Source organism: Colletes latitarsis, chromosome 1 (genome assembly GCF_051014445.1).
Source record: "Colletes latitarsis isolate SP2378_abdomen chromosome 1, iyColLati1, whole genome shotgun sequence".
Lineage (NCBI taxonomy): Eukaryota > Metazoa > Arthropoda > Insecta > Hymenoptera > Colletidae > Colletes > Colletes latitarsis.
This window is the reverse complement of record NC_135134.1, coordinates 51,051,068-51,078,256: the sequence shown is the minus strand read 5'-3', so window position 1 is coordinate 51,078,256 and position 27,189 is coordinate 51,051,068. Positions and strand designations below refer to the sequence as shown.

The window sequence follows — 27,189 nt, the reverse complement described above, 5'->3', positions numbered from 1 at the left end:
TCGAAATCCTATCCACTTTCGAGAAAAAAAATCGAGAAGGTGTGAAATTTGTAGGCGAAATTAAAATATTTCAAATCATACTAAAAAAATTATATTTAGTTACAGGTGTCAATTACAAGCATTTTTGGTCATTAGACATACCCTCGAAATCGTATCCACTTCCGAGAAAAAAATTCGAGGTGTGAAATTTTTCGTCAAAATTAAAAAATTTCAAATCGTTCTAAAAAAATTATTTTTGATTGCAATGATCAATTACAATCATTTTTGGTCAATAGACATACCCCCGAAATCCTATCCACTTTCGAGAAAAAAAATCGAGAAGGTGTGAAATTTTTCGTCAAAATTAAAAAATTTCAAATCGTTCTAAAAAAATTATTTTTGATTGCAGTGATCAATTACAATCATTTTTGGTCAACAGACATACCCTCGAAATTCTAATCATTTTCGAGAAAAAAAATCGAGAATGTGTGAAATTTTTCGTCAAAATTAAAGAATTTCAAATCGTTCTAAAAAAATTATTTTTGATTGCAGTGATCAATTACAATCATTTTTGGTCAACAGACATACCCTCGAAATTCTAATCATTGTCGAGAAAAAAAATCGAGAAGGTGTGAAATTTTTAGGCGAAATTAAAATATTTCAAATCATACTAAAAAAATTATATTTAGTTACAGGGGTCAATTACAAGCATTTTTGGTCATTAGACATACCCTCGAAATCCTATCCACTTTCGAGAAAAAAAATCGAGGTGTGAAATTTTTAGGCGAAATTAAAATATTTCAAATCATACTAAAAAAATTATATTTAGTTACAGGGGTCAATTACAAGCATTTTTGGTCAATAGACATACCCTCGAAATCCTAACCATTTTCGAGAAAAAAAATCGAGGTGTGAAATTTTTAGGCGAAATTAAAATATTTCAAATCATACTAAAAAAATTATATTTAGTTACAGGGGTCAATTACAAGCATTTTTGGTCAATAGACATACCCCCGAAATCCTATCCACTTTCGAGAAAAAAAATCGAGAATGTGTGAAATTTTTCGTCAAAATTAAAAAATTTCAAATCGTTCTAAAAAAATTATTTTTGATTGCAGTGATCGATTACAATCATTTTTGGTCAATAGACATACCCTCGAAATCCTATCCACTTTCGAGAAAAAAAATCGAGAATGTGTGAAATTTTTCGTCAAAATTAAAAAATTTCAAATCGTTCTAAAAAAATTATTTTTGATTGCAGTGATCGATTACAATCATTTTTGGTCAATAGACATCCCCTCGAAATCCTAACCATTTTCGAGAAAAAAATTCGAGGTGTGAAATTTTTCGTCAAAATTAAAAAATTTCAAATCGTTCTAAAAAAATTATTTTTGATTGCAGCGATCAATTACAATCATTTTTGGTCAATAGACATACCCTCGAAATCCTATCCACTTTCGAGAAAAAAAATCGAAAATGTGTGAAATTTTTCGTCAAAATTAAAAAATTTCAAATCGTTCTAAAAAAATTATTTTTGATTGCAGCGATCAATTACAATCATTTTTGGTCAATAGACATACCCTCGAAATCCTAACCATTTTCGAGAAAAAAAATCGAGATGTGAAATTTTTCGACAAAATTAAAAAATTTCAAATCGTTCTAAAAAAATTATTTTTAATTGCAGTGATCAATTACAATCATTTTTGGTGAATACACATACCCTCGAAATCCTATCCACTTTCGAGGAAAAAAATCGAGAAGGTGTGAAATTTGTAGGCGAAATTAAAATATTTCAAATCATACTAAAAAAATTATATTTAGTTACAGGTGTCAATTACAAGCATTTTTGGTCATTAGACATACCCTCGAAATCCTATCCACTTTCGAGAAAAAAAATCGAGGTGTGAAATTTTTCGTCAAAATTAAAAAATTTTAAATCGTTCTAAAAAAATTATTTTTGATTGCAGTGATCAATTACAATAATTTTTGGTCAATAGACATACCCTCGAAATCCTATCCACTTTCGAGAAAAAAATTCGAGGTATGAAATTTTTCGACAAAAATAAAAAATTTCTGAATCCAATTTTAGCTAAGGCTTTCTAGCATACGGTTGGCGGAAGTACGTGTGTCGTTGGACAAACATCCTGTGCAGTCCAGGGAGTCCTTGGACGTTCGATGGAACGCTCTTGCGTGGTCGTTGTTGTTGCAAGAACGGGGTCGAAAATGGCGTAGGGACGGCTAATGGGTGGGAACGGTGTACGAAGGAAGAGCCGGTAAACAAAACGTAGGAAAAGTTTGTCGCGAAAGCAAGCGGACCCGACGGCGGGCCGTGGCGTCACTCGGGCGCCGTTCATCCATCGATCGCATCCTTCGGTGTAATCCCGCCGACCAGAGGAAAACGACAGAGGCTGGCGCCAATCTCCGAAGCACCGGCTCCTCCTCCGCGTCTCTCCTCTCTTGCACCGGGAAATGCTCGATTGTCTGGATAATTACGTAGTTAAGACCTCCTCCGGTTCCCGTCGCTCCGGCGAGAACCAAGTGTCTTCCCCTAGATATGGTCACCGTCCTACCGACGTGTTTGGAGACGTTGAGATGATTTATTCCCCTGGTCCAAGCTTTGGTAGAGGATCTCTCTCGGTTCCGTCAACAGATTCATCACTGACACTTTCGGATTCACAACGTCGTTCGTCTAAACCAGCCCCCCCCTCGTTAACACTTTGACTGCCAACCGGCGTCACCTACATATGGATGACAGATGATTTTCTACCATGGAACTGTGGCGCTGCTTCGTTGGTGGGTATGATCTCGAGAAAAATCGCAGGACTCATCAGTGAGGCTTTCTAGCAGGCTCTGCCTTAGACGATTGGGAAGTCGGTCGAGAAGTGTATAGTAACAGAGGACTCAGTCGAGCGCTTGTGAGAGCGCAGTCCCTCTGGCGGCGAGCATGGAAGCTGACGCCACAGAACTGGAAAAATTAATTCCCAAGTTCAGATGTGGAGATAAATAAATTTGGGTAGGATTTGTGTGTTTTACGTTACGTAGTTTACAGTAGCCTAAAATCGAAATTCTTCTCTTACAGAAAATTGTACGGTTTTTATTTGACCCTTCGTCACTCTGAACTTTTCGTTTGTCGTAGAAACGAGCTTTGTAATTTGAATTTTGTAATTCGTTTACGAATGGTATCGACACCCGAGCACGCGTAGCGCATTTGTCGCGTTCGAGGACGTATAACGCTTCACGCGGTCCGACTTTCTGTTTCTTTGTTTTCCAAACTGTCGAGTTACACAGCCGTTGGAAACGTATGGGGATTACACAGAGCGACGATGCACAGTCGATAAGAAGCAGAGTTTACCGTTAGTGACTTCGCTAGCAGTTTTAGCTCAAATGAAAATTTTTTACCCTTCCTCCGGCGTTAAATCGACCTTGGCAAAAGTCGGTCCCGTTTATCAGAATATAACCCTTTATAATAGTCCGTTAGAAAGTTTAACGACGCGTTCTACCGAGAATTTAAACCTCATAAGTAATTCAGATGATATTATCCATAGAGATTTCTTAGCGGAACAGTTCTATCGTAAGCGCTCTAATTTTTGCAACTTTATGGGTGAAAATTAAACGGGGTTAATTGCCGAATCTGTCCCACTAAGCAAAAACTCGGCATCTATGGAGAACAAAAATTTGCAAAGTAAGAACGTGGAAGAAAGTTTCGACTCGCGAAATTATGTTAACGATCGGGTTCATAAATTTCGACTGTCTTACGAAAATAAGCACTATGAGAAATGTTGAGTTTGTAGAAAGCGTAAAGTTGGAAGATGGTATAAATGAAACAACGCGCGGTATTAAAAATTTTCAGGAATAATCAATTTTTTTCTGGATCCCGGAAAAATTACGAACGATTTGCGAATAGTCGAGTGTTCCTAAATTTCTTTATCGGTTTTCTCCGTCGTGATTAACTCTTCTTCGGCGGCTGAAATTTCCAGCAAGTAATTACACGTAAACGAAGCGGTTCGTTCGATGTAATTGAAGTGGTTCGCGAAGTTTTGGAAATTGGAAAACGATGCCCCGCCATATGGCCGTCTTGGTAGTCGCGGCGTTTATTTAACGATAAACGACAGATACCGGATATTGATTATTCTGTAAAACCAGGGGTCGACAAAAAGTACTTCGCGTAATAGATACGCGTAATGAAATATTTTTCATTAAGTAATTTCTCTACAAATAATAGATTTTCGCGTCCCTCCATTGGGTAATATCGAACAAAACGGGATACAATTTTATGTTTAACTCGCTTTGTTTCGGTTTGTCACATAGCACGTGAAATAAATTCTGCGATAAACGCCGTTAGCGTAGCATACTGTTCATGCAGGTCCCTCGTGCAGAGCTGCATCGTCCTGTTTCACGATATTCTCGCGCTCGAGTCGTGGAATCGTTTGCATAATTTTTAAATTAACCTTTCCCAGTTGCGGAGAGTTGTGCATATACACCTATCTTAATAACTCACTCCATTTGCTGGAAGTTGAGTAACGCAATCTTCCGTCGTTGAAATAAACGATACAAAGTGCAAACTCGAGAATGTTAATCGTTCGATATTGTCCAATTGAATATTTTATCGGGTCTTTATTTTTCATTAGAATTCATAACGTCGAACGACTATCTTCTACTGTTTTAACGCCATGCCTTGGCCCAGTTTCACGAGATATCCTGTATTTCGTAAGCGAGATCCTCCCTTATCAAATTGGTTAACCGTATCAAATTAATAAATAGTAATCTTTGGATCGTTAAATTCCCGATTTCCATAGCGATTTACGCGATTTTGTCGCGCATAGGTTAGAAGTTCGGACGATCAGTCGTCCTCTCATGCGGTCGGGTGCATAATGATTCTGCGCAACCATGCCGCGCAGCCGTCAAACGCCATAGTGAGGGAGAAAAGTGGGGATAACATCAATCGAGCCACATGCCCCTCGACTGGCACGGATCTGTGTCATCGGATGTGTACGCTATAGCACAGGTTATAATTCTAATTTATCATTAGTTAAATAAATTCATAAACGTGCAGTTGACCTTTCTCGAAAAAGGAACACGCCGCTAGTTAACCGTACGCGTTGTTGGCTAACTCGAAACGACTCTGAATGCGTTTCATTTATCGTAAATCGCACTGTGCACGAACGAGTTCCGGGAGGAAAGAGCGTAAACTCGATAGACGCCCAGCGACGAACAAAGCGTTCAGAGAAATCCATCGTAACAGAGTCTTGCAGTTTTCCGTTTCCCAAACGACATTACAGCTTTCGTAAATTCGTAGTCAAAATAATTACGGTGCGACCATATTTGCATAAAAATGTACGTATCGATCGGATCAAATCGTGATCAACGAGGGGGGTCAAACGAGGCGTATTTGGAAAATGGCGTCCGCTGGAGCGCCCCCTGCAGCGAAGGGTAGAAAGTAGACCGTGGCCTTGACTCGTCTGTTCTACCGAAGTCCCTCCAAAGCGTTCGCGAGTCGAGCACGAAGAGATAACGATGCATTCTGTAGAAAGTGGAGAGAAACGCGGCCTTTGAGAGGCTTTACGGTCTCTCGTTAGCGATCGAGGAACGTGGACAAACGATCGCGCAGCGGAGAACCTTCGATTGGAAGGTGCCATCGACCGGAGACTTCTCTCGCGGCCCGTTGCGTCGACGCGAAAATACACGATTTCAATCGTCGAAAAAGCAACGTGAAAACGCATGCACGGTCGGGGGCGGCTCCGTCCACCAATTACCCGGGGCTTGTTTGGCTAATAAATGTGCAAATCGATGAGGTTGAAGTTCTCTAATTACTCTCGAATGACAAACTTTCGGGCAAAATTGCCAAAAATATTGAACAAGTACGTTGGCGTCGGTGCACATGGGTAACGTAGATGTTTCCACGAAAGGTTAGAGTCTCTCGGTGCGCGCGTCAAGCGTTGGGAACGCGGCTCCCGTGGGCGTTGATAAATCGGGAAGATGCAAGGGGCAGAAAGTAGGGGGAAGGTGTGTGTATCTCGAAGGAGCAAGACCGGGAGCCGCGGGCAGAATCGCGGGGGCAGAGCGGGATATTGATTGTCGCAGAGTTGGAGTGGCAGCAGAGGGGCCGGCCAGTCAGCTGACTCGAGTTTGCCAGCTCACAGCTGATCCGACACACGGCGTAGCGTCGCGGCGCAACTACCGTCGCATTGCTGCCCTCGCGCCCCTCCCCCCTGTGCCCTCGCCCTTCGCGGTGCGTCCATTCTGTTCCGCACTCCGCTGTACCCGCGTTTCCCAATTTTCTCTCTCCCCCTGTGTCCCACAAAGTGCACCGGCGACCTTACGAATTATGCCGACCCTCTATAGCCTTTCCCTCCGCGCGATACAGGGTAACCATATTCGCTTCGACGGAAGAAATCTATTCGAGAGGGGTACCGCGTAACACAAACGTTTAAAGAATTTTTATCCACGTTTTTAAATCTTTCTCTCGCTACGAGGGTTCGGAGATTCATTGGTGCCCTTTGCTAGGTAACTTGTGCACTGTGTAAAGATTGTCGAGTCTGATCGATTATGGCGTAATCTCCTATGAACTGGAGAAGTTGCATCGAAAGGGGATTGTACCGTGAGTGGTTAGACTCGACGTCTGAGGTTCAGCTTTGTTTTCGTTCGCTCTCTTTAATAGACGAAAATTGCATTGTACTGCAACATGGTTGACACCTTTCTTTTTGAAAAATGCCCCACTCGTTTAATTGTAGATTTTTTTTTTTTTGTGAAAGTCGAAACCAATCCAATTATTACTTTTTCGCGAAATAGCGTTCGAAAGGTATTTTTTCGTTTTGTGTACTGTAATAAACATTCTCCAAGCTTCGGTTACAAAGTGCCTGGATCGTTCTCGATGTAATACGATTGAAAATTAAAAAGTGAAAATGTCAAGACCTATTTGAGATGAGATTTTATGTTAACATCGAATAGATGTTTCCATTAAAAATGAGTTCATCATACGACAGCGGCTCTCCAGGTTTTCTTCGTCGTTTAAAATAAAATTTTATCCCGATACTGTTTGGAGTAGCTCTGGTATTAGCCCTGAACGTTACGACTTCAGCAAACAATGATCTATATCTGTGTAACGTGGGAGGACATTGTTATACTCGCTCGTAATAAATTAAAGCGTGTCCCGTAATCAATATACATATTCTCTCACGTGTTTCATTGTCGCTTATCTACGGTGTACTAATATGCACGCAGGGCGACGATAATAAATTACTTTTAATTCTACCCATCTGTCACAACGTGATGGTACGTGCTTCGTGGATACTTATCTCGCGTTAGAGACCTTTGTTCTCTGCTTTAATTAAAGTTACGCGATAATTATCCGGGGAAAGGGGAATATTTATATCCTTGTTTGAAACTCGAAAATAAGAATTTAGTATATTTTCACAGATTTTAAACATTTCGTCGTTTCTCGTTATTTCAACGTCCCGTGTTTACGTTTATTTTCACGTTTATATTATTTATCCTTTCGACTCGAAACTTGAGATATATAGGGTGTTTAAAATTAAATTTTAATGGGGAATTCTAGAGGCCAAAATAAGACGAACATCAAGAATACCAATTTGTTGATAGAGGCTTCGTCAAAAAGTTATTAACAATTAAACTCAAAAATTTCAAATCGTTCTGGAAAAATTATTTTCGGTTGCAGGGGTCAATTACAATCATTTTTGGTCATTACACATACCCTCGAAATCCCATTCTCTTCCCAGAAAAAAAATCGAGTAGGTGCTGAAATTTTTTGGTGAAAAGAAAAATTGTCAAATCATTCTAAAAAAATTATTTTCGTTTCCGGGGGTCAATTACAATCATTTTTGGTCATTACACATACCCTCGAAATCCTACGCAATTTCGAGAAAAAAATTCCTTACCGAAAAACAAATTAGATAAAAAAAAAAATTTCAAATCGCCCTGGAAAAATTATTTTCGGTTACGAGGGTCAATTACCATCATTTTTGGTCATTAGACATACCCCCGAAATCCTACCCACTTTCTAGAAAAAAATTCGAGTAGTGAAATATCTCGACGGAAAAAAAAAATTTCAAATCGTTTTGGAAAAATTATATTTAGTTTCAGGGGTCAATTACAAGCATTTTTGGTGAATAGACCTACCCCCGAAATCCTACGCATTTTCGAGAAAAAAATTCGAGAAATTGTGAAATTTTTAGACGAAATTAAAATATTTCAAATCATACTAAAAAAATTATAATTAGTTTCAGGGGTGAATTACAAGCATTTTTGGTGAATAGACCTACCCCCGAAATCCTACCCAGTTTCTAGAAAAAAATTCGAGAAGGTGTGAAATTTTTAGACGAAATTAAAATATCTCAAATCATATTAAAAAAATTATAATTAGTTTCAGGGGTGAATTACAAGCATTTTTGGTCATTACACATACCCCCGAAATCCTGCGTATTTTCGAGAAAAAAATTCAGTAGGGTTGAAACTTTAAACGTTAATAATTTTTTAACGAAGTCTCCATCAACAAATTGGTATTCTTGATTTTCGTCTTATTTTGGCCTCTAGAATCCCCCATTAAAATTTTTCCCAGGGATGGCCGAACGCCCTGTATACAAGGATATCTGGACGATAATTTTTGTTAATACAGTAACTTTGTCGAAAAATGGAATAAAGTTCGCTGAATATGGGTATGAGAAAAATTGGACACGCGTGTCCAGAGGGGACATAATGGAATAGAGAAAGGGGAACGCGTAGGGGAAGGTGGGATTGTAATTTAGTCGCGGGATGCGCCGATAACGACAATGGCGGTATGGAAAGAAACGTCGTGTAGATTATTAGGAAGGCGCAGAGTGACGTGAGTTTCAATCAGTTGTACTCTGCGCGTCGACGCCTCGGATCTTTTGTCCCATACGGCGTTGTTTCCCTATCCTTCGTATTTGCCCATCGTGCTTCGTTGGCTCAGCAGCCCGCCACCTCGTCCTGTTTGTCACTGCAATAACGCATTCTACGTAGCTTTGTCGCGCGCCGTAGGTATTTGTACGTCATTCCTAGTCCGCCCCGAACGCTTTGCCGTTCTTCCTTCCCCAATCTCTGCCTGTGTTTGCCGCGATACAAAGGGGAACGCGATGCACACAGGGTGTGTCAGTAATTCCAACGATAACAGCCCGGTGTCATAATTCTATCCGAACGGTGTCGAGTCGACGCCAGGCGCTGTGCAAAACGGGGAAAATCTTATAATAGAATTTGGCTGGCACCATTGTTCGACATTTATTACGGTGCGCGTGTAACTCATAATCGCGAGACGGCGAATAAAAATCCTTAGAACCCGGGACCAACAAGAATCGACGTGAACTTCCATGGGCGGCCATCTTGGACGAAACCAGAGTCCGTATATTTTTCTAGACTGTCGTCTTGATTTATGGTATCGTTTCGTCGTTTCCCCCGGTCTTGTATTTCCACGTAATGGAGATTAATCCTTACATAACCGCCGGTCGAGCCCTTATCTCCGAGCTTGCATACGTACTAACCTAGATCTAACCCAGACCCCGTTTTATAACTTGATCCAAACGTGACCCAGATTTTGTTTAGATTCAATTCCACCCTAATCCATTGGTTTTATCTTATCTTCAAGTTCACGCCCACTGGTGCACTTCGATCTGCACGTAACTTAGGCTTCCACCGCACCCAAATACAATGCCGACTTCCAACCTTTTATCTTCGACCCTACCCATCGCGTATATTATTAACTCCTCCGAATTTTGAGGCATACAATTGCCTTTCGATCCAAGCAACTTGTTTTAGTGGCTCGATTCCACAGTCGTGCGTTGTTTATCAGTTTAAAGTCGCCGTCGATAAAAGTTAATCCAATCTGAATAATTTCTGAACCGAACCGTGACCTATTTTGCATCCCAGTCTCGTCGCTAAGCTCTCGGTGTAAGTATTTTTCAAAGTCAATCTTGATTTAACCCAAATACGTAACGACTTCGTGTTAACGTACACGTAAGCGAATTCGAACGGAATTGCAGGGTATATTTTCTTTTTACGATTGTTAACGAAGGTGTCGCCATTGCACCGCGATAAAGTATAATAAGAAGCACTCGGAGACCGATACCATGGATGAAAAATTATCTTCTAACGGAACGCTCTCGCCCTCTGGATAATAATAACCGTCTTCGGATTTAGTTCTGAGCCATTTTTTATTTTTATTTATTTTTTATTCCATGGGACCTTCATGCTCTATTACATGCATAATGTAAGGAAAAACTGCGGCAGCTGCACGATACTATGAACATAAAAATGAATAACTAAGGCAATTTCCACTAACGAGATAAGATTTTTCAAGCGACAGTCATAAACATTATTTTATTTTTCTTCGTATTATTATTACGCCCTGAAATTTAAAGGTCCCTCCTGATCGATGAATTCATCGGTGCCTGTCGTTCGGTGGAATTTTGACCTAAACAAATCCAATGATCTTTATGCCCCGTATAAAGAAAATTCCCTCGAGGGATATATTTCCCCTTCGCTCGATGCCCAATAGTGTTTTCGTATTCCGAGAAGCAACCGAGACATTTAGGTGCGCCCTTTACGTGCCATGGCATAATAATTTAAGTTCTTATGCATTCGCGTTTCACGCTCGCGACGTCATACTTTTACGCATTCGCTCTAATTTCACCATAAACGCGAAGTACGCCTCTACAGAACGTATCCGGTGAAAACGTCGCACGAATGTTCGTCACAATATCCAGGACGCCAATATTTATGTTCCGAATGGCTTTTACACGCAATTAATCTTGCTAAACATTTTGTTCAATTCTACAAACGTAGTGACCTACTTTAATCTACAAATGGATCTCGAAGGAGTCGTTTGGAAGACGTCGAGAATATTAACTTGAATGATTTTTATCGAACCATCAGTACGCTCCATAGGGTGAATCAATTTAACATACTTTTGCGAAAACATTACGTGGAATTCCTATCCCAGGTCTGAATTATTTAAACCTATAACACCTGTACGTAGTCGTTAACACTATGGAACTGTATACTCTGGCCATGAAAATACGTAGAAGCAAAGTTTTTTACTTTGCAACATACTTTAATCGGGTTTCGGTTGCTACGATAAGGAAATACCCTGGGAAAAATTTTAATGAGGGATTCTAGAGGCCAAAATAAGACGAAAATCAAGAATACCAATTTGTTGATGGAGGCTTCGTTAAAAAGTTATTAACGTTTAAAGTTCCGCCTATACAGAATTTTTTTCTCGAAAATGCGCAAGATTTCGGGGGTATGTCTATTCACCAAAAATGATCGTAATTGACCCCCACAGCTAACAATATTTTTTTCAGAACGATTTGAAATTTCTTTTTTTTCGTCCAAAAATGTAGGCACCTATTTAGATTTTCGGTAAGGAATTTTTTTCTCGAAAGTGCGTAGGATTTCGGGGGTATGTATAATGACCAAAAATGATTTTAATTAACCCCTGTAACTGAATATAATTTTTTTAGTGTGATTTGAAATTTTTTAATTTCGTCTAAAAATTTCACACCTCGAATTTTTTTCTCGGAAGTGGATAGGATTTCGGAGATACGTGTAATGACTAAAAATGATTGTAATTGATCCCCGCAAACGAAAATAATTTTTCCAAAACGATTTGAAATTTTTTTCCCCCGTCGAAAAATTTCACATCTTCTCGAATTTTTTTCTCGAAAGTGCGTAGGAATTCGAGGGTATGTCTATTCACCAAAAATGTTTGTAATTAACCCCTGTAATTGAATATAATTTTTTTAGTGTGATTTGAAATTTTTTAATTTCGTCTAAAAATTTCACACCTCGAATTTTTTTCTCGAAAGTGGATAGGATTTCGGAGATACGTGTAATGACTAAAAATGATTGTAATTGATCCCCGCAAACGAAAATAATTTTTCCAGAACGATTTGAAATTTTTTAATTTAATTTTTTAATAGCTTTTTAACGAAGCCTCCATCAACAAATTGGTATTCTCTAGAATCTCTCTAGAATCCCACATTAAAATTTTTCCCAGGGGTGGCCGAACACCCTGTATAGCAGCTAAATTGCGCTCGAACCACCTGGAATTAAATATCAGAAATGTTTCGTTCCCCAAAGGGTTAAAGAAAAGACACCGTTGGTCTTCTTTGTCCATTCGTTTCCGGGTGATGGGAGTCCCACGGCTGGACGGTCTTCCGAGTTCCTCCCCCACTCCCCCACCCGGCGCCTGGCGCGCGACGCAGCGAGAGGTTGCGGGGGAACGCAGGGACGTCTGTTTCAGTCGCGTTCGAGCTCCCGACGGAGACACGCGTCCAGTCGAGTCGAGTGCCGTCGGTTCCTCGATGGAAAGCCGGTGAACGGACACGGTACGATAATCGCGCGAGGAATCGTCTCTTGGACCAGATCGTTTGTCATCCGCGTGCTGATCGACGGTTTCGCGCGGTTGGCAAAAAGGCTATTTCGAACGCCCCCCCACCCTCCCCCAACATTTGGACGAGACGCGTTCTCTTTCTCCCTTTCATTCAGTCGGACAGTCGTTGGAGATTCCATTCAATCTACCCCCCTTGTCGTTTGAAACGAGTCCAAGTGGACTCGGAGTTTGGCTAACTCCGACCATCCTCGAGAAGTACATATCGGGGACAGATTCCCTTTTCGCATCGGAATGCGTCGTTGACGTTGGCCCCGTCGGAGTGTTTTGATAGGGCGAAGATGTTGAACCACGTCGACGTAGAGCACCGAATGCTTTCCCAGAGTCAATCTTGATTCCACGTGAATGAGCTCGAAGGCATTTTGCAATTTGTTCGTTCGAATATAGTTCGCGTAGGGTCCAGGATCTCGAGAGGTTAAGTTTCGAAGGTTCTTCGTGATTCTTAGATGAAGATTTAAATGATTATTTTGTTATGGAATGTACGATCGCATATCCTACGAGCTACGTCGACGAAGCTCGTGTTAATTAATTGCCGCGTATCCAAAATAATTTTCTTGGTCGTAAACGCATCACCGGTCGACGGTGTGCCTGTGTTTCCCCCGTAATTCGTTAATTCGTTCGTGCAACGACGTTAGAGGCTCCGCGAGTGTTCACTTCGGTTAAGGACGCTGGGGGAAGATGTTGACGACGAAACTAGGGCACTTTGTTTCTTGCACCGCGATGTATCGATGGAAGTTGCCTTGCCCGAACATCTTGCCAAGTACGATGAATTTTCTCTGCGGAAATTTGATTTTCACGGATAATTATAATGGACTCGATGCACTTCGGTACCCCGAGTACTCGAGTGTCTTAACTTGTCAGTGATGAAACGAGGCCAGACTCGGCTCTTTGCGCCATGATGCATCGTTGTAGCTATCTTCGCTGAAAATCTTGACAGAGTTGTATCGCGTTTGACTTCGTTATCCCAATTGGTAGCCGTACAGTGACCGGAATAACAATAGGTTAACACTTGACTCTTTTTAAGTCAATTTGAAACATAGTTCAGTTTTCTAGTACAATTTTTATTAATATTAACGCTAGATATTTTTATCGAGTTTTGATAGTTCCTTCTCTACGCCATTTGTATAATCACGGGTACAAATTTAAAGTTATTCGAAAATTGAAAAACGTCGGGTATATTATGAAGATAATAATGCAGGTTGTTTAAAATAAAAGGTTGAATATTTATTGCTACCGAGAATCATCGATTTTCTGCACATTCGAGTGGGTTCGCCAATAGGCGTGGACACTAAACGTGTTAAACTGGAATTAATAGTCGTGTCCAGTATATCTAGACCAGCAATTGAATATTCGATTGCAATCGTAACTTCGACCTATTTTTATTACCGATACGAGTAGTTTGTGTTTCGTTGGGCGACGAACGTACGAAGAAGGGTCCTGTCATGAGCAATTGCTAGCAGACCGTTAGTCCTTCTATTAGTTAACAAACTCGTTACGAGAAACGTTTGTGGAAGGAAGTTCTTGTTTCGACTAGATTAATGTTTCGTCCGCGTTCTCGCTGGGCCGATTTCAGTTTCAAACTTGCTCGGAATGTAAACCGACAATTGTTGGTCTTCAGTTCGTGTTACGTTCGATAAAATAAAATATGGTTGCAAAGGACGGAGTTGTACAAAATTTTATTAAAAATTGCAGTCTTAATAATAGGGATTTTTTACAAATATTATTTGGTATTATTTATTGCATACAGGGTGGTCGGCCAACCTTGGGAAAAATTTGAATAGGGGGTTCTAGAGGCCAAAATAAGACGAAAATCAAGAATACCAATTTGTTGATGGAAGCTTCATTAAAAAGTTATTAACGTTTAAAGTTTCGACCATACTGAATTTTTTTCTCGAAAGTGGACAGGATTTCGGGGGTACGTGTAATGACCAAAAATGCTTGTAATTGACCCTTGAAACTAAATATAATTTTTTTAATATGATTTTAAATTTTTTAATTTCGTCTAAAAATATCAGTACTTTCTCGAATTTTTTTCTAGAAAATGGATAGGATTTCAGTGGTAAGTCTATTCACCAAAAATGCTTGTAATTCACCCCTGAAACTAATTATAATTTTTTTAGTATGATTTGAAATTTTTTAATTTTGTCGAAAAATTTCACAACTTCTCGAATTTTTTTCTAGAAACTGGGTAGGATTTCGGGGGTAGGTCTATTCACCAAAAATGCTTGTAATTGGCCCCTGCAACTAAAAATAATTTTTCCAGAATGATTTGAAACTTTTCATTTTCGCCGAAAAATATAGGCACCTACCCCCTGTCGATTTTTCTTACAAATTCATTTTTGATTTTTCATAGTTTTGTTCCAGGCCCTACAGAAAAATTGTCCAATACTTTTTTGTAGATACCCATGTGCTCTACTTTAGAAAAAAGTTTCATTGAAATATATTCACTATTATAGGAGTTACGGCAATTTGAAAATTTTTCCCAGGTGTGGCCGAGCACCCTGTATATATGATCAATTTTATTGCATTGTTCGTAACATTACAGTGGTTGTTTTCACTGAAAACTCCATCCCAGCCGTGTAATGCTGTTCCCTCGGTACAGCTACATGGTCGAGGAATAAAGGGCAACCAAGAAATTAGATACGAAACGCTATTCGAGCAGTCATCGAGTTTAACGGTGAAAAGCAATTTCCACGTAATTTCATGGTAAAAGGATGCAAGAGAACTTCCTGCCTGTCGCTAGATTGTGTATTCTTAACTTGGAATCGAATTTCTTCGAGACCCAATCTCCCCGGCTGGCAATCCGACGGCTGAGCATCGGCGTGAATTAAATCCTGGTCGACGATTCTTTGAAAGTAACGTTAGCTATGCTAAAACCCGCGTTACGTTTCAATCGTTATCTTAACCGAAACTCGATCCTCTCTCCATGGACAAATTCCGAGTTTTATCGTCGTGGCTTGGGAACACGTGGTCACCCGTCGATTTGTGACGAACGAGGAACGCCAGGAGACGCGAAAAAAACGATGAGCAATTCTATTATTAGACGTTGCTCGTCCGATTTAACGTTCACCTTGAGTCGGAACGAGCATCGGTTGTATACAGAACGATCCACGCGACTATATTAAGTTCCATATACAACAGTACCAACTATTTAACCTGAAATTGATTTCCCTTTCTACTGACAATGTTAAACAAAGTCAAACAGATCCGTATCCTCGTTTATGGGAGGAAAATTTTTACAAAATGTTATTTGTTATACTTATAAATATAGACACACGTAGGAAGACTCGGAGTACTGTTAGGAAAATGTTTCATGGCTTCCCTGCGCCACTGAATCTGAACACGGGAATATCGATGTCGAGATTGTCGTCACTTTTGCCTGAAAGTTGAATAGAAGGTAAAATTAGATTCGCGTATAAATAATTTATCGATCTTTTCTCGGATGTCTCCTCCGCCAGTTCTTGTCGATTGTCCGGCATGAATAACGCTATCGAGGCGACGATTTATGGGCGCAGCTCGTTGGGTTGGTAACATCTGAAGTGTCCGATAGGCATGTGATACTCGTTATGAAGTACTGTTTGGGACGATCAGTGGATCCGAGTGGCTCGATACGAACAGTTTTTAACAGGTTTGCCATTTTTAAGAGTTGCAAGAACCCCTAAACTGCGAACGTCACTTTCTCATACATCACGACTGTATTTAACGAACGAAAAGTAAATAACTACGATAATCAAGAACAGTGAAAGTAAGGTTAGGTCTAGGTTAGGTGAATGTGACTTTTTCATCCATCACGACTGTATTTAACGAACGAAAAGTAAATAATTACGATAATCAAGTACAGTGAAAGAATGGGTTTTTAAAAGTAAGGTTAGATCTACGTGACTTTTTCATCCATCATGATTGTATTTAACAAACGAAAAGTAAATAACTACGATAATCAAGTACAGTGAAAGAATTTTAAAAGTAAGGTTAGATCTAGGTTAGGTGAACGTGACTTTTTCATACATCACGACTGTATTTAACGAACGAAAAGTAAATAATTACGATAATCAAGTACAGTGAAAGAATGGGTTTTTAAAAGTAAGGTTAGGTCTAGGTTAGGTGAACGTGATTTATTCATCCATCACGACTGTATTTAACGAACGAAAAGTAAATAATTACGATAATCAAGTACAGTGAAAGAATGGGTTTTTAAAAGTAAGGTTAGATCTACGTGACTTTTTCATCCATCATGATTGTATTTAACAAACGAAAAGTAAATAACTACGATAATCAAGCACAATGAAAGAATGGGTTTTTAAAAGTAAGGTTAGGTCTAGGTTAGGTGAACGTGACTTTCTCATACATCACGACTGTATTTAACGAACGAAAAGTAAATAATTACGATAATCAAGTACAGTGAAAGAATGGGTTTTTAAAAGTAAGGTTAGGTCTAGGTTAGGTGAACGTGATTTATTCATCCATCACGACTGTATTTAACGAACGAAAAGTAAATAATTACGATAATCAAGTACAGTGAAAGAATGGGTTTTTAAAAGTAAGGTTAGGCCTACGTGACTTTTTCATCCATCACGTCTGTATTTAACGAACGAAAAGTAAATAATCAACTACGATATATCAAGTACAGTAAAAGAATGGGTTTTTAAAAGTAAGGTTAGATTTTATAACCTAAATGTACTTAACGGTAAATATTCTGCAGTCGATTCCGATTCCTTTCGTATTTTAACAATATTTATTCTCGGAATCGGACTATGGGAGAACGGTATCGGGGCGAAAATTGTTGGAATTTTTCTTCGTGCTCGACTGCTCGAGACGTTTCTCGATGTCACGGTGTATGAAAAATGAAATGCTCGAACGTGGAGCAATAATTCCTTCGAGTGTCACCGAATGTGTATCTTCGAATTCCAACGAAGAAGATTGATCTCTCGATCGAATACGATTCGATTCGCGCATTTGTATATTTTATCGATTCCGTGGAATTTTGATCGATCGTCGGTTCTTTGGAAACTAACAATTTACATATCTAAAGTAAGACAACAAACAGTTTCTCTGAAATAATCAGATTATTTCGAATACGATTATTTAACATTGTTTTATTTATCGTTCCGCGTATGTATTTTTCCACTTGTGCTTCAATATTTTCCCTCGCCCAATTCTCTCGAGAATTGAACTTCGTGGCGCTCCTATAGAGTAGACGAAACAATCCGTATCGATCGATCATAAATCAGAATTGTCGCGGACAACGCAATAATCGTTATAATCCAGGGGTTCTCATGCTTTTCATGCAACACAGTTTTCGAAAAACTGAGTATTATATTTGCACACAGTCGCGTCTGAGTGTTATACAGGGTGTTCAGCCACCTCTGGAAAAAATTTTGATGAGAAATTTTAGAATACTAATTTCTTGATGGAGGCTTCATTAAAAAGTTTAAAGTTCCACCAGTATTGAATTTTTTTCTAAAAAATGGGAAGGATTTCGGTGGTAGGTCTATTCACCAAAAATGATTGTAATTGACCCCCACAATCGAAAATAATTTTTCCAGAACGATTTGAAATTTTTTAATTTTGTCGAAAAATTTCACATCTTCTCGAATTTTTTTCTCGAAAGTGCGTAGGATTTCGGTGGTAGGTCTATTCACCAAAAATGCTTGTAATTGACCTCTGAAACTAAATATAATTTTTTTGGTATGATTTGAAATTTTTTAATTTTGCCTAAAAATTTCACACCGTCTCGAATTTTTTTCTCGAAAGTGGAAAGGATTTCGGGGATAGGTCTATTCACCAAAAGTGATTGCAATTGACCCCCACAATCGAAAATAATTTTTCCAGAACGATTTGAAATTTTTTAATTTTGTCGAAAAATTTCACATCTTTTCGAATTTTTTTCTGGAAAGCGGATAGGATTTCGGGGATAGGTCTATTCACCAAAAGTACTTGTAATTGACCTCTGAAACTAAATATAATTTTTTTAGTATGATTTGAAATTTTTTGATTTTGCCTAAAAATTTCACACCTTCTCGAATTTTTTTCTCGAAAGTGGAAAGGATTTCGGGGATAGGTCTATTCACCAAAAGTGCTTGTAATTGACCCCTGAAACTAAATATAATTTTTTTAGTATGATTTGACATTTTTTCATTTCGTCTAAAAATTTCACACCTCGAATTTTTTTCTAGAAAATGGATAGGATTTCGAGGGTATGCGTAATGACCAAAAATGATTGTAATTGAGCCCCGCAACCAAAAATAATTTTTTCAGAATGATTTGAAATTTTTTAGTAACTTTTTAATGAAGCCTCAGCCAAGAAATTGATATTCTTGATTTTCGTCTTATTTTGGCCTCTAGAATCTCCCATTAAAATTTCGCGCAGGGGTGGCTGAACATAATTAAATGTCTGCATAAAATTAAATGTCCTATCCACGGGTAGTAGAGGAAAATGTCAGACGTGTGGAATAATATAGTATATCTATGATTTTAGACTAGTCGAAAGGTCGAAACTGCCTTACGTCATCGTCGCTGTTGGTGGCCCATTTGTCAGTCGTTACGTGTCCTTGATTAAGCGTGGAAAATGAATATCAATGGCCTGAGGTTGCAATCGCAGACAGACGAGGTTGTATTATGCCAGCGTGGAGGCGTGCAATGCCTTTCGATTTGTTAATTAATAAAACTTCTGTCGAAGAGGTTAAATTCTAACGATTTTCAATATCTTTCTCGTGGCATTTTGCTTTTGCCAAGGAATAGAATCCGTGATCTTTCGAATTTTAAAAATATTATCCGCCAGAATGCAGAAAATAAATTGTACAGAGCCGTAATGTAACCATTAGTAAATTTAATTTAATTTCTATCGTTCGTATCGATTCGAAGTTTAAATTTATTGATACAACAGCTTTATCGTATTACCATCCACGTTTGTAAATGGTACTGGCTTGTTTTTAAATATATTAATGCATTCGTCGGTTCCTTTTGCTGGTCGTTTCGATTAAAATTCCAATGCACGAATTAATGCTCGCAAAGAGTACGCGAAATGAATGGAATATTATAGTATCCAAATATTAATTACTCCTCGTTTCAGTTCGGAATGTCTGAGTACGCGCGAGAGAAAGAAATTATATGTATTTATTACATTTCGCGTATTATCTACGCGAGGTAAATTAGAGATGATTATTAAACTTGCACAATGTCTGCTCGATTACGTAATACCAGACAGACAGATGTCCCAAGAATTTAACAGTTATCTGTGTCGCTAATTATGGAAGTGGTTCGAATGTAAAATTCAGAAAATTCAAATTTATTCGCTGACGTGTCTGACGAGGAAACTCATGGTCGAACTTTGGTATTAAATACGATTAATATTCGAAAATCAAGCGCTCTGTTTCTTTGTACGTTGGGGAAGGAAAACAAGCTTGCTTCTAACGTCGTGGAGTTAATGAGACGTTCGGCTGAGCGTAAATTTCGATCGACGGAGCGATCGATCGCGACGAAGACTCCCCCGGAGTTCCCTCGCGCCGCCATCGCGGAAATTTTTAACGACGAAACGGTCGCTCGCCGACGCGACGCCGGATGATTCGATTTGTACGACGCTCGAAAATCCTTGTTTTGCGTCACATTGCGTCGTATCGTCGTTAATACTTTCATCCAATTACCGCACCAACAGGCGTCTCGACGCTTTCGCTCTTCGGTTATGTAAATTGTTTTGTTGCCACTGTTGGAGGCGACCTTGCTTTCTGTCCACGAAAAATCTATCTATATCCCCGCTGGCTTTCGACGAGAATACCGATGATCGAATGTCGTTGGTCTCTAAGCATACTCGTTAAAAGTCACCGAGAGGACTGGATTTCGTTACTTTTATCGAGGTGTTCTCTTAGTTCGCTAAATTGCAAACGCGTAAGTTTGAAATAGAACGATAAGATATTAGTTTAGGTCAAGATTGACCCAACCATCGTATCGTGGGGTTAAAGAGTGTCTGTCGTCTTCCATCGGGAAATTCCGTAAAGAGGCAGAAGCTACCGTGGAAACGTTGGCGATAAATATCGAGGGTACGGGGGCACTTTGTACGGAATGTAGATACTCGAGCATTTCTTTAATCGCGCTTGAGGGGTCGATAAATCCGGCCGAATTTATGGTCGTGCTTACGTTCGATGCACGCTGGTTATTTCCGTCTCAGCACGCGTGCAGTCGGAAGCCACGGATTACGAACGGAGAGCTGCCCGCCGTGGAAACGTAACGCTGTGTTATTTCGATTCGAGAGGAAAAAAGAAAGAATTAACCGCTCGCCTAGTTACAAAAGCATCGTTCCGTTTCGTAAATAACGACTCGCTCGTTTTATCGCTGCACGCCGCTGCCCGGTTTGTAACGCATGAAAAAATAATCAGACTTTTAGCGCCGGAATAATGCTCCTCTCCGGAAGCTCGAGATTCTTTAAACGCTCCCGCTAAACACTCGTCCGTTTATCGATCGATAAATTCTCGCGAAAGAGAACTCGTCGCCGTCGAGCCGGAATCGATGAAACCCGATACACGGGTCTCACGGCGTTGTGGCGAAACTTTTTAGTGGGAAGCAGTTGGATTTCAGAATTTCTCTTGTATCGTTTCGCGCGAGGTATTTTTAAAAATTTATTTCACGCGAGAGGCGGGACGGCCGTGGACGGGCGAAATTTACTCTGAATCAATAAGGCTCTCGAGATCGCTGAGTTAGAAAGGTTTACCAACTTCATTTGCACCGACTCCCGGCGAACTGCTGGCGTCGCGAAAAGAATAAATTCCAATTCTAAGGGCTCTTCGGATACAGCGTGCGGAAGGAGCGAAGGGCGCGGACTACGGCGCTATGTCCTCATGACTAATTCAATCGGGTCAGTCGGTTGTTTATTGGACTGCGAGTATGGGGCGTCTTATCGATTCCAAGTCATAGAAACTCGTGGAGGAATTGTTAAATAATTTACGGATCACTGTTCCTGCAATTAGAAAGTCAATTCCCGAGCCTTTTTCTAGGAATTTTTTTGCAAGAACAATTTTTGAATACTTGTTTACCCTGGGAAAAATTGTAATGGGAGATTTTGGAGGCCAAAATAGGACGAAAGTCAAGAATACCAATTTGGTGATGGAGGCTTCGTTAAAAAGTTATTAACGTTTAAAGTTCCGCTGGTATTCAATTTTTTTCTTGAAAATGCGCAGGATTTCGGGGGTATGTCTATTCACCAAAAATGCTTGTATTTGACCCCTGAAACTAAATATAATTTTTTTAGTATGATTTGAAATTTCTTAATTTCGTCCAAAAATTTCAGTATTTTCTCGAATTTTTTTCTCGAAAGTGGATAGGATTTCAGGGGTATGTCTGTTCACCAAAAATGATTGTAATCGACTTCCACAATAGAAAATAATTTTTCCAAAACGATTTGAAATATTTTAATTTCGGCGAAAAATTTGTCCACCTACTCGAATTTTTTTCTAGAAAATGGATAGGATTTCGAGGATAGGTCTATTCACCAAAAATGCTTGTAATTGAACCCTGAAACTAAATATAATTTTTTTATTACGATTTGATATTTTTTAATTTCGTCTAAAAATTTCACTATCTATTCGAATTTTTTTCTCGAAAGTGGATAGGATTTCGGGGGTATGTCTATTTACCAAAAATGCTTGTAATTGGCCCCTGAAACTAAATATAATTTTTTTAGTATGATTTGAAATTTTTTAATTTCGTCCAAAAATTTCACTATCTATTCGAATTTTTTTCTCGAAAGTGGATAGGATTTCGGGGGTATGTCTATTCACCAAAAATGCTTGTAATTGAACCCTGAAACTAAATATAATTTTTTTATTACGATTTGATATTTTTTAATTTCGTCTAAAAATTTCACTATCTATACGAATTTTTTTCTCGAATGTGGATAGGATTTCAGGGGTATGTCTGTTCACCAAAAATGTTTGTAATTGATCCCTCAAACTAAATATAATTTTTCCAGAACGATTTGAAATTTCTTAATTTCATCCAAAAATTTCAGTATCTTCTTGAATTTTTTTCTCAAAAGTGGATAGGATTTCAGGGGTATGTCTGTTCACCAAAAATGATTGTAATCGACTTCCACAATAGAAAATAATTTTTCCAAAACGATTTGAAATATTTTAATTTCGCCGAAAAATTTGTCCACCTACTCGAATTTTTTTCTAGAAAATGGATAGGATTTCGAGGATAGGTCTGTTCACCAAAAATGCTTGTAATTGACCCCTGAAACCAAAAATAATTTTTTCAGAACGATATAAAATTTTTTACTAACTTCTTAACGAAGCCTCGGTCAAGAAATCTATATCCTTGATTTCCGTTTTATTTCGGCCTTTAAAGTCTCCCATTAAAATTTTTCCCAAGGGTGGCCGAACACCCTGTATATAGATTATTTTTTCAACCGAGAATAATCGTCGCTAGATTAAGTTGATCGACTTTTTACGTCGAGGAGTTCGGGTTAGTTGATTTTACGCGAACGAGAAACTCGAGAACCCACCGTCCGCCATTAGTGCTTTCTGGGGTTAAGCAGCGTCGCGTTTCGATTCTCCGAAGATAACCGAAAGCAATCTGCGACGAAGTCACGCGGTCGCGTCCGAATATTTGGCGCTGGTCCAGCGGCGCATATTCGAAAAATTCCTCCGCATTTCTGGCCCAGAGGGAGGGAAATACGGGCAAGTGGAAACAGCCACGGGAGAATCGTAATCGCGCGATCGTCCCCGTGGCACATTCCCCGCTTCGAGGAACACGTGCGGCGTGTCGTTTCCTTTTGTTTTCCGAAGCGTTTCCCTCTTCCAGCCCGACGCTGTCCCGGGGTAGACGATATCGGACGGTTACGCGACTAATGCGAATTTTCTTTTACGTTTTCCCAAGACAAAATCATCGGATTCACCGCGATATTGCGGAATACGATATTGGAGACCTCCGACCGGATTTTATACAAAACGAATATAAGAAATAACTATTTCAAATAACGTTTGAAAGCAATCGAAATATTGATTTATACAGAATTCGCCCATCTCTGCTCTCGAGTGTAATTTGTTTCGCTGTAGTTTCTTCGTTCAGCGTCACGTAGAGTATTCCCCGCTTGTAAGGAAGAGTTCGACCCCGCGTAGACGAAACCAGTGTGGTCACCGCCACTGTTTCCGCCTATTCAGCGCGTGTGTCACGATATTTGTTCCACGCAGGCGTTCCACTCGACTTCTCTCAGTCTTCCTAAGCATTACGCGATATAAACGCTACGATCTACGGGTCCGGAAACCCCCGTTAATCGCGCAAATAACAAACGAAGTTCCGTCGACGAAGTGCAGTTACATTAAAGTCAATCGAACAGTGGAATATTTTTAATATGTTTCTTTTTATATTATCGTTAACTCCTAACTAAGGAAGTCCCGTTAGGTGAGCACCGAATATCTTCCTTCACGAGGAATGTCAGTTAAACAACGAGCAACGATTGTTCCCCAGAATACCCGTTACGAAGTTTAAGAGTAATCGTCGAAGCACGATTCGTCTACGAAACTACGGTTCCTTGGCCTCCATCGATACCCAACGACGCTGAACGAAGAGCAGATGTCCCTTTTCAACGTGCCCCAGAAGAGGATGTCGCGAACGGTGCACTCCCAGTAACGTGGTCGAAGAACAAACGAGAATGATGCTTCTAAAACTTTTCGAAGACTCGTCGATAAAAGTACGATATAACCCAGAGTGAACATTCTCCGAGGAATAAGGCTTGGAACGGTCTGGGAGGTGGTTCGTCGGGGAAATCGTATACGGGTGTGAACACCAGGCGATTAGGTGTCGCGGGCGGTGTTCAATGAGAACCGAACAAGATTTGGTGCATACCCAGCGTACGTGAAAAGATCCTCGGGCACGAGGACGGGGCGCCGAAGAGATCGTCCTCCACTACGACGATCACCACGACGGCGATGCTGCGCTCACCGGCGCGCGTCGTCCTCCAGGACTCTTCCGCCTCGACGTCCTCGACCCTGTCGGCGCCGCCGACGCCGGTGCATCACGGCGCCGCCGCCAGCGGGTCCAACGTCTCCTCGCGTCTTTCCCTCCTCGACACCTGCCACAGGAAGATCAGGTTCTTCGGCGAGTTTGTCGCGTGAGTCCCTCGTCTAGTTCCATCACGTCTAGATCTCTATGTGTATGTATATGCGTCCACGACATGTCCTCGAACGAAAGAAACCCGAGTATAGGCGAGATGATTTGGCCGTTCAAGGCCACCCGGCCACCGTCTACTTTCACTCCCTCCACCGGAATTGTATACGCCCCGCCACTTCTAATCTCTCCTGTGGGTCAAGAAGGAACGTTCTTTACCGACGGTCGTCGCCGTAGGAATCCTTACGACACTTAGGATTATTAACATGTCTGCTGTCCCACGAGGGGGAGTAACATGTTCGCTACCCCTCCACTAGTGGGAGGGGAGTAACCTTGGACGGCCAAATTCTTTTGCCTGAACGCATATTCGAACGAATATAGGGTGAGCAATTTGTAGTAAAAATTGTCCCAATAGACACATCTTCGGAAATACTTCTTCGTTACTCGTTTATCAAGTATCCCATGATATGTTTATCTCTGAAACAGTTCTATTAAAAGGAAAGTGTATTTATTGTTACTTTTTGTCAGTATTGCGAGAAAGTATCTCCGATGTAACGTTTACTGGAACCTTTTTTTTGGCAAAAATTGAGATTCTTCCGTCCGTGGATGTCCTCTGTGTACCAAGTGTAAAATCGTAGATGTTACAGGCTAGTCTCAGAATATATCTGTAACAGCTGTTAATTTTACACTTTGTACGAAGAGTTGGCCGAAAATGACAGTACAATTAAAAACGGGACGATTCGTCTTTGGAACGAATAAAAATAATTTCTGTCCGTGGGAATATCTTTTTCCAAAGGGCTCGCCCACGGGCAAAAGTTATTTTATCGTTCGAATCAGTTTCGAGATGGAAAATCAGCCCGTTTTGCAGTTGAACACCGATTTCCAGGTCAACCTTGTTACATCTCTGTGTATGGCCGGCTGAAAATCGTTAATTATGTTTTTGCATGGCATAGTTCTCTGATCACGCACCGAGGAACGAGGTGTTTCTCGTTTAGCGCTTCGCTGGTCGATCGTAGATGTCTTTCTGTTTCCATTTTGACGAAATCACGCGACCGAACGACCCGTTATCGTAACGGGATTTGATTCGACACATTTTTCGATCTTTCGCCGATGGAAATCGAGGGGAATCAACGCTTGCTCGGCGAAGGAATCGAAGGACCGAATGTATATTGCCGGATGGAACGGAACCGACGGTTTTCAAGGAATTGCAGGGTACGCGAATCAATAAAAAAAAGGATTCGTTCGCGAAATTGGAAGTTGTACGGTTTAAATTCAAAGACGATGTCCGTCTGTTGGGCGTACACTACCGTCTATAAATTTGAGCCCAACCTGCTTTAAAATTATAATGTACAATTAGCAATGCAGCGGCCTCAAAACACGTGGACAGTGGTGTACGTACAATTCCAAACGATGAAAATGTTTTCGAAAGCGCGTGGGCGCAACAATGTCGTTCCATCGCCACGGATGCACGAAACGCACGTCCGCGCAGCTACCTTGCGCATCGCGTGCCCAAGGACCGCCCACTTCGGCAGCCACGCTTCGTGCACCCGTAAACAGTCGATGTTTCTCGTTACGTTCGACAGTTCGGAACGATCGTCGCAATTAAGTTTTTCAGATCAACACGAATACGAGACCTTAGATGCATGAAACTTATCTGTGCCAGTAGCTCGACAAAAACGGAACGCATTAAGCCAGAAAATGTCGGGAGTAACACAGCCCCCGGCTGCGATTAAATGCCCGCGTTCGATACGATCGCTAGTGCTCGGACGAACACGCTAGAAACTTATCCGATCGTATTAAAATACACTTATTTTTCTCCCGATTATCCACGACTTGCCATAACTCGTTAGTTGTTTCTTTCTTTTAACGTGACTCGCGATCGATTAAGCTAATTGCACGATATAAGGTGAACTTTTCTCGAGGCAGCCAACAGGTCCGAGAACCGTAACGTTAATTTCCATTAAATAGATCAGAGTAGAGATTTTAATCGTCTGGGAAACTTGTCTCTAGAGACGAGTGAATGTGTTTAGCAATTTAGATGGCGATTTCTGGTAAAAACTGGTCGAAACGTCGAAGAAAGTTACGAGCGTTTAATTAATTGGAAAGGCGAACGACGGCGAGAATTCGTGGGAAAGAACGAGTTGGGCCAGTTTTCTCCAAACAAGCGTAGCTTCTTTCCAGCGGCATGAGCTTCATAGAGGAAAGGTGTCCGGATGCATTGACAAGCGTAGACGTGGCTGAATTTTGTGGCTCCCCGTTATATTGCATGCGATTAGCGTTTCACGATTGGCAGGAAGCTGATCAGGCAGCTGTACACGATAAGACATTAAAAGCTCATCTACAAGATAAAAACCTTAAAACATTCTGTGATTTTAAAAGCATGATTATGAAGAATACAAATTATTGTTTAACATTTCTTAGCCAGTGTTATTATTTTCTGACGAACATTGTACAAGAACTGCAAGGTAGGATCCGGTTACACTCTTCCATAGAATATACAGTTATACAGGGTGTACAGCTACCCCTGGGAAAATTTTAATGGAACATTCTAGAGGCCAAAATAAGACGAAAATCAAGAATACCAATTTGTTGATCGAGGCTTCGTTAAAAAATTATTAACGTTTAAAGTTACGATCGAACTGAATTTTTTTCTCGAAAGTGCGTAGGATTTCGGGGGCAGGTCTATTCACCAAAAA

General features: G+C 40.2%; 1 protein-coding gene across 8 annotated transcripts in view; it reads left to right on the top strand.

Annotated features, from left to right (window-relative positions):
- Mob2 (MOB kinase activator 2) overlaps positions 1–27,189 on the top strand; it is a 68,380-nt gene that overhangs the window by 27,800 nt on the left and 13,391 nt on the right. For 3 of the 8 annotated variants that reach the window (XM_076765993.1, XM_076765985.1, XM_076765976.1), the window contains exons 1-3: positions 12,255–12,335; positions 23,578–23,788; positions 23,855–24,497. The exons of 2 other annotated variants lie outside the window; for them this stretch is intronic. In XM_076765993.1, coding sequence (XP_076622108.1) covers positions 24,316–24,497 — 182 coding nt within the window. In that variant the 5' untranslated portion in view covers positions 12,255–12,335; positions 23,578–23,788; positions 23,855–24,315. Of the gene's footprint in view, positions 1–12,254; positions 12,336–15,743; positions 16,026–22,774; positions 23,789–23,854; positions 24,498–27,189 lie in introns of those variants that run through there. 3 more of the 8 variants (XM_076765977.1, XM_076765978.1, XM_076766012.1) reach the window with 3 other exon arrangements.